Source organism: Punica granatum, chromosome 7 (genome assembly GCF_007655135.1).
Source record: "Punica granatum isolate Tunisia-2019 chromosome 7, ASM765513v2, whole genome shotgun sequence".
In the NCBI taxonomy this organism is placed as follows: Eukaryota; Viridiplantae; Streptophyta; class Magnoliopsida; order Myrtales; family Lythraceae; genus Punica; species Punica granatum.
Genome location: NC_045133.1, coordinates 19781932 through 19790427, shown reverse-complemented (window position 1 = coordinate 19790427; position 8496 = coordinate 19781932). Strand labels below are relative to the sequence as shown.

The following is an 8496-nucleotide window of genomic DNA, read 5'->3' as shown; positions in this document are numbered from 1 at the left end:
TTGGTATCCGAATCCCAATTGAACCTCGATTAATCTAGTGGCTCACTAAGAGATAAAGCTCTCCCAATGTGGATTTTCTCTATTCATAAGATTCGAACTTGAGACCTTACTTATGAGGAAAAATTGTCGAACCACTTGAATTAACTCATATTGATAGAAGTAACGAACTTTACATGTAGGTTCGAAATTCGTTAGAAGTATCTCATAGTCACGGCCAACACACAATCCATGCGATGCGAGTATTCTCAATTATAAGATAGCCCTTGCATTTCACTGATAAAAATAGAACATCTCAAATATTAATTTATATTAAATTATAAAATAAAAAATTTAATGTTTTTTCCTTTAGGATGGTGGGTGCGGGTGGAAAAAAAAAAACCACCCAATCACCAACATCACGGGACGGTCCGGCTTTCAGTGATGAGTTGTACTGCACTAAACTTTATATTTATTATTTAAAGTATCTAGAGCAAATCGCAAAATATTGAATTTTTTCCTTTGTAAATCACAAAAATTAATCCAAAAACATACCGACACGAACGATATAATAAAGGGACTATTTACATAAAAAAAATAATAAAAAATTTAAAAAAGAAGAAGAAGAAGAAGAAGAAGAAGAAGAATAAAAAAACAAAAAAAGGATTGGATAATTTTCAATTGATTTGGGTGAAATTATGAATGAACGGTGAAAGGTCAGTGTCAGTCAATTTGGGATTCTTCCGTAGCTTTATTGCCATGTCCCCATATCAACATTTTGCGGCATTCGTGGTTAGCAATTAAATGCCCTTTTTGTGAAACCGGAGAGTGCACAATTTCTATGTCCGATTCCTACATCTTCCTCCGAGCCAATGGCAATTGGAGCAAACAAACAAATGTTCGATAACAATACCACGAAGTTGAACTCGTACTTCATGATGAAATGGCGAGGCGATATCGGGAGCACGTCCTGTACAATATAAAAGTCAGATACTACATTCCATTTGGTCCTACAGTCAAGCCTAAACCTCATTTCCGTTATTTATATCCGGAGGGAAGAAAATAGAGAAATCACCCAAAGAAGTGAAATGAGGAGTAAGTGTTGCGAAATAATATCTTGCGGTAAGTTGCAAGACTGCTAGAGAGCAACTTGAGATAAAATCGAAATTTGAATATGATCGACCCCGAAAGCAACAATCAATGTGCCACCCATCACGCCCATAAATGGAGGAAGGACCACTCTGGCCGGCCGGGGATGGTTTTATGTATGTCGGAAGGTCTAGCATGACTCAGTGTAAGGTAATACTAGGATTACGACTGTTCACTGCGCGTGGATCCCACAGATGGATGGCTACGATCACCATATGCTAGAATTTCACTATGTCTAGATATGGAATTTATTCGAGACGGCCCAACATTGGGTGAAGAAAAATCTTCCACTAGATCAAATAGGACACAATGAAGAGCAAATTAAGGACCGATCCATAACTTCGAACAGATGGATTTCCATTATATAAATCACAGTTTAATTGATGACATATAATTATGTATATAAATATTAAATTAAGAAAAGAAGAAAATAGGGAAAAAAAAACTAATCTAACCTTTTTCTAAAATTAAAAAAAGAAAAAAATTGAATACAACAATAAATTATTATTCTACTTTGTGTTCCAATTTACCCTTTCGTTCTCTGTAAAGCTCAACCCAGAGATTAGCAATCCACAGGACACTGACGAAAATGGCGGTGACAACCACCAGGATCCAAGAAACCCACATCCACGCCGGAATCAACCCTTCCGCCTTCCCGCTGGCGTAGAATCGGCCCATCTCGACGACAAATAGCGGGCCCGCCACTCCCCTGACGACGGAGTAGAAAGCGTAGAACGGCCAGGACAATACGTCGAGCACCTTGCGGGCGACGCCCGAGTCCGCGCGCCTGAGGCGGGCGAGGGTCCACGCGTTCTGGCAGGCGCTGGTGACCTCGGCAAGGACGAGGAGGGAGAGGACGGCGCGGGCGCCGTGGCGGGCGCCGAAGCGGCAGGTGAGGAAGACGAAGAGTGTGGCGGCGTGGTGGAGGATGAAGAGGAGGTCGGTGGGGGAGAAGGCGAGGTAGTGGAGGAGATCGGTGGTGAAGTAGGCGATGCTGTAGTCGAGGACGAGGGACTGGGCGGGGGAGTTCGGGGAGGCGAGGGAAGGGGAGGGGGAGGGGTCGGAGAGGAGGGCCAGGGCGGCGAGGACGGTGGCGGGGGTGCCGTGCAGGATGGAGATCGCGCAGCTCGAGGCCTCCGGCCTGGCAACGGGGTTCCAGCTCCGGAATAAGACGAAGTAAGCCGTGAGGTAGACGAGGATGAAGAGGGACAGAAAGAGAGGGAGAGGCGGCATAGACTCGAAGATGAAGAAGAAGAAAGGCTCCTCCATGGACAGACACAGACAACGATTTTTGTTGCGTAGGGGGAGATAAACAGAAAGATCGGATTTTTAGGAGATGAGACTCTCGGGGGGGAATTTATATTAGAAGTGGCGAAGAGAAAAGGGCAGGTCAAAAGTGGAGGGGGGAGGGTTTGATTTTCTGAGGTTTCTCGTCTCGTTGGTTTGATTTTCTTGAGGTTTTCAATTTTCATGGCGGACAAGAAACAAAAGGCCGTGTTTTCTCCTTCCAGAAGGATTTTTTTTTTTTTTTTGTTTTTTTCTTTATTCCCCCTGTTTGATTTTTCGAAGATCCGACGCGGGGGAGGGAGAGGGAGGAGGGAAGGCGATTCAGATTCTTAGGCTTGGCTCTTTCTTATGTGGGCTTTGGTTCGAGATTATTTGGGCCGACTTCCGGAAACGTTACGTCCGGAGCACGAGCAAGCGTTCCATGGAGGAGCGGACATGACGACGCTGTGTCATCCCGTGTGGATAACCAACGAGTCAGCAAGCCAAATCAATACACACTGAATCTATTGTTGCTTCCAAGACACTATATTAGAATTTGATTGTTTACCATCATACCATGGAGTCACCCTAAAGATGCGGTTTCCCCTCTTTCGTAAAAGGCTCTCCCCCACCTTTTAAGTTAGGTTAATTCTCTCTGCAAGAGATGCCGAACAGGTAAAATGTAGCTCGGGGTAATCTGGACCACCCATGCAGTGAATCCGAGTACATGAGGTCCGAGCTATCACTATCAGAGGCAGTAGCAACAGCCCCACTGTTACATAAATAACACTTTGAAAAGGGGGAGAATGCACGAGCAAGTTCTTTCCTAGAATAGGTCAATATATGTATATATTGCACCATACACACGTCCAGAAAACTGCCCAAGCCCAAGCCCCTTCCACATTTCTCAATTTCATTTTTTCTTCTCTCATTTTTTTTTTTTTTGGCTTTTTTTAAGGGTATTTTGATGAAACCGAGATGCTGTCCTCGCCCAGCAGAGTCCAGATTCTATTATATACCACAGGTAGCAGAAATAGGAGACAGCTTCCATGGCGATTGCTTAATCGATTTCTCCTTCCTCGACATCGTTCCCCGGATTCGAGAATGCCGGAGGCTCGGGTTCCTCTTCCTCGTCATCAGCTTTCATGAACAGGCCAAGCTGCTCCAATGGGTTACAGCCCCCGAACTTGAAGCTACCCAATCTGTCCAGTGAGTTATTATCTGGACTTGTTTCATCCGCTGAACTGGGTAGTTGCTCACCTGGGATGGTGCTGAGCATTTCCAAGTCCTCAAGAAACCGAGAATTCTCGTTTATCTCTACTGTCTTTTCCATCTGCCCAAATAACACAAAGGGTCAAGCATCAAGAGACTGACTGGAACTTTTTCCATCTCGTACAATGCACCGAAACAGATTGGGAAAAAAAAAACTGCATATTGTCCTCAATTATTTATTGCAAATATTGCGAAATGGAGTGAAACAGAAGTGAGTATTCAGTCCTGCGATTTCATTTCCTAACTGTTAGGTATGAGAACTTTAATTGGTAAGCGCATATTCCAAAATAATTCATGCGCATGGTGTCCAATCATCTCATGGACCGGATGGGAAAAGGTAACCTAGAAAGAAACGACTGCAGGGATAGAGGAAAAAACAGAAAAAGAGAAAGGGTCACATGATTTACTCACCTGCAATAAGGCCTGTCGGGCAGCTTCTCTCTCGAGCTCCCTCTTTCGTTTAGCCTCAGCAAGAGCTTCAGCTTCTAATTTCCTTCTCGCATCTTCTGCGGCTTTGGCTTCTGCTTGGAGACGTGCTTTTTCTGATCATATCAAAAATATCATCCCATCAACACAATCAGAACAAATGTTTTCTTTTTTTGGTGTGATCAAAGATCAGAATTAACTTATTTTTATGCATCTTGGAAGATACGAATAAGGCTAAATCAAAGCAAATATTGGTACCCTTTCTTCGCTGCATCTCAAGCTCCTCCCTCTCCCGGCGCAGATTTTCTGGGTCCCCTTTGTCACCCTAGTTAGACCATTGAAAAAGTTATTCAGGTTGATGTAGATTACAGATGGCCCAAAATGATAGATTTCATTAAAATCTCATGCACCTGAGGAAGTGTCTTTTCTCGAGCCTTCAAGATTGTATCAGCAAATCTGCTCAACAGAGCTGCTCGGTGTAGCTTCCCTGGAGACACCTGTCTCTCATTGGGAACACTTTCCCCTTCAATGGTTGATCAATTATCAATTAGATCCTCACCCAGCAAAAATCGAGCAATCTCTCACTTTTTATGCTTACCATCTTGACTATTAACAGATTCAAGAGAACTTGGTTTCTGCTGGGAGGCTTGGCCAAGTTGGTCCAACCCGCTAATAGGTTCTGCAGAGAGAGAAAGAGTTCCACATTAGTGAACTAATACAACTTACAAGCACTTAAGAGTATCTCTAAAAACCTCATCGAAAGAGATAAAATGGCACCCCCTAACTACAGTTCAACAATCCAAAAAATCAATAAACCTCACATTGGAATACGAGGCATGTTCCACTTAAATAATACGAGAGGATCTTAAAAAGCAATATTCTTTATTCATGCTGGGAGAGGGGGAAAAAACTAGCATAGCTATCTAACACCAAGACTACCAAAACAGTGTTCAGGATGAAAACACTCACGATTTACATCAGGGGGGCTGCCGGGACTTCGCTTTTCATCCATTTGAATGTCGGAATCTACAGTTTTCTGTGCATGAGAAAGTGAAGGTTAAAAGCCCGCTCCGCGGGTAAATTTCTGAATCTATAAGTGATCAGGACAAACCAGAACATACTTTTTGTGCATTTTTGGGAGTTGAAGCTTTACCATGATCAGATTCACTATCCGAAGAATTGCTCAAGTCAGAATCTGCAGAGTATGTTAACAGGTATTACATTTACATCCCAAAATGCATACGAAAAACTGGTTTTGTGCTACAAAACCTTACACATGATGCAGCATTCTATTAGTAGGATATCCTCTTCAAGATACATACTGCGTCTTACCAACATACACAGTTGAGTTCTTTTCTTCAAATACATGACAATTTCATAAAGTATTGGACAAGAATGCAAATTCTACATTCTAAAATTTCTATTACCACTGGATCCATCTTCACTGGTACCGATATTTACTCTCTGGCTTGTATTTTCTTTCTCGACCTGTGGATAGCTTGATACAGGAGGTTCATTTCCTCCAATATCCACATCTTCATCACCATTCACTGCAATTGAACATATATTTAGGAATAAAATTTCCTTTCTTTTTAGATCTTGTATTCTACAAAATCAACCAAACTGGAAATCACCTTTACTTGGTTGCATAGATGAGTTGCTGAAGCCTGACTCATTCAATATCTGCAATATAAACAACGATTACATGAAGCCTAGATTATAAGCAAAAAAGCCAAACCAGAACTACCCAGAGAACAGATTTCTTTTCACCAGATTGTGGAAGGAAACTTCACCTCTATTTCACATTGCTCGTCCCTAGCTTGACTCTTCTGCTTTTCTTGCAAATACTCATCTACTAGCTTCCTCAGAGTGAACAGAGTGTCATTGCTGAGGTCATCAATATCAATCTCAATCTCCTCTTCCCCACATTCTTGCCCATTCGAACTATTCTCCCTCAAGAAATCAATGATATTTTCGGGCATGTCTCCCATTATACTTTCCAGCTGTCGGCCTAGTTTATGCTTCTCCTCATCTGGCATTACTGGCTTTATAGGCTCTGGCACAACTTCATACTGAATGGAAGATATCTTCCTTTTCTTTGCAGGAGGCAGTGGCTTGGCTGTTTCTTTCTCCTTTGAAGGGACTGATTTTGCTGGTAGAGATTGGGAATCGGCCACCACTATTTTTTTTTCTATTGTTTTCCATCTCACTTCAAAAAATTTTCTGAGAGTATCTGCCATGATGTGGACATCATTACCAGGTGGATTATAGGTCATCGCATTGGTGAAGGTAAGCCTCACATCAGCAACAAATTCAAGTGGGCTTGAGTACGAACCTGAGCTGATCTTACCCTTTATCGTCCCCAAGTCCATAGGGTGCTTAATTACAGTGAAATAATCAGGAATATTTAAAGCCTTTACATCAACAGGTTTGTTGAATACCCACCCGTGCTGGTGGGACATTAACCGTTTCAAAAGGGCCTCACATTGATTCATCAAAAGAGCATCAGCAGCCCTAGGTGTAGGTGCCTCCTTGACAGGCTCAACCTTCGCCAAAGCACACCGATTCCATGGTTGTCCCTTTCCCCCGAGAGATTTAACCTTCTTCTCCTTACCAGAGGCCGAAGCAGATGACTTCCTCATAGCATCGGGTTGCGGCCGCCCATTACTACAGCTAAGAATGTCACTAGATGATGACACTGCAACAGCACTGCTTCTCTGTAACTCAAGTTTCTTCTGAAGGATCCGTATCCGTTCAAGCTCCATTTTTAACCTATGTATCAAGGATTTTCTTTCTAAATTTGTCATATTGGCCATGGGAAGGACTTCAGAGGGGACGAAGAAGATGGCTCCTTTGTCAGAATTTAAACTTATGCACTTCCTCGCAGGACCACTCGAATCCTCGGAAGCCGTAAACTCTGCATCAATTCGCCCAGAACTACCAGATCCTTCTGATTCTCCGGCGGCATTCAATGTGTTCCGGTAATACCCACCAGGGAAATTATCATTTCTGCCCACCATCTTGCCCAGCATTTCACTCTATGTCCTTTCTGTTTTTCCTATCCTATCAAAGTCAGCTGACGGCACATTCAAAGAACCTGCGAATCATAAGTTAAGAAAATGAATCTTTCACCTTAACCAGTCGTACAGAATTGTTCAGCTTATCGAACTGATAGGAAATAAACATTTGGAAAGACTACTCCGAGAAGTTCGAATCCTCCAACAATTATGTGAAGGGTGCACGAAGAAGAAGCCCCGACTATGCCAATGACACACCAAAAACTCCCAACCAAGAGAGACCCTAGGGCATGCAGAAGGGTTCAAGAGCTAATATTGATCCGAAAACAAGGCAAGCTATCCCAATTCTCCGGCGAAGCTTCAGAACTCGCGGCTTGATCCAAGGTTCCCAAACAAGAAGCATAACAACGACAATACTCGAAATTTCCATTCCTCCGGTCAAATTTCAGTACAAACCAGCAGCCACAGCGCTCAAATCTGAGCACCACTGCTACTGCAGAAAACCCTAGATCACTTACTGGTAGCTCCGCACCGGCAAGCAGTGGAATTTCAAAAAGCCCCACTCCAGAAATCAAGCAGCCGCAGCTCAAACTAAGAGGAGAAGACTGAGAAATTAGAGGAACCTAACCAGATCTTGATGTCAACCGCCGCCGAAGCACGAACAACCGAGAAGCTCAATCAATGCTACAACCGCATCGATCCAAGCTGTGAGCTCGAGGAACTGAAAGCACAGCGCAGCAGCAGCAGCTACAGGAAGATTCCTACTTGGTCTGATCGGAGGGACGCAGAGGCGGCGACTCTTCGAGAAGAAGAAAACTCGACGAGCTCTCAATAAACTTTCCAAACAGTCAAGAGAAAGAGAGAGAAACAACGAATCGCTCTGTGTCTGATTTTAGCGCTGTGACCCCACTCGCTTTCCTTCACTCGGCTCCCCTCCATCCGGACCGTCGATTCCCATAGCTGGCAGATCCGACGGTAGAATGTGATTGCAATCCCAGCCGTTGGATTTAAGATGGGCGGACGTGATTGCGTGAGAGGGCTTCGCGGGCAAGGGTACCGGGAAACTTTTCTTTTCTTTTCTTTTCTTTTTTGGTCTAGTCTAGATTATTATTAATTAATGTTTTTGCTTGCTTAAGACTGTTTTATTATCGGGTCAAACCTTTGGATTAATTTAACAAGCGGGCCGCAGTCACGGGAAAAGATAGGTTCACCGTCCGTGAGTCTCGTTCGTGAGGGGTAGGGGCTGTGATTGGTTGGAGGAATGGAGAGAACGAGTGGCCTTTGGGATCAAAAGATTTGATTGGCTCCGGCGAATGCGTACCGTGGGCAGCATGCACAGTGGATCTTTTCCGTGGAACCTAATCGGAACTGCGGGTATTAGAGTTTTGCC

General features: G+C 43.6%; 2 protein-coding genes across 2 annotated transcripts; both read right to left on the bottom strand.

The window, feature by feature from the left end:
• Positions 1-1461: 1461 nt before the first annotated feature.
• Positions 1462-2934, bottom strand: LOC116213345 (TLC domain-containing protein At5g14285-like). The gene has a single exon (XM_031548232.1). The coding sequence runs from the start codon at positions 2392-2394 to the stop codon at positions 1630-1632; it is 765 nt and encodes a 254-aa protein (XP_031404092.1). The 5' UTR covers positions 2395-2934; the 3' UTR covers positions 1462-1629.
• A 380-nt stretch (positions 2935-3314) lies between these two features.
• On the bottom strand, positions 3315-7975 carry LOC116213343 (transcription factor GTE8). The gene is made up of 11 exons (XM_031548231.1): positions 7735-7975; positions 5883-7186; positions 5724-5772; positions 5517-5639; positions 5211-5284; positions 5059-5125; positions 4688-4768; positions 4500-4612; positions 4348-4414; positions 4075-4205; positions 3315-3724 (listed from the first exon to the last, which is right to left on the bottom strand). The coding sequence occupies exons 2-11, from the start codon at positions 7119-7121 to the stop codon at positions 3452-3454; spliced, it is 2217 nt and encodes a 738-aa protein (XP_031404091.1). The 5' UTR covers positions 7122-7186; positions 7735-7975; the 3' UTR covers positions 3315-3451.
• Between the last annotated feature and the right edge of the window lie 521 nt (positions 7976-8496).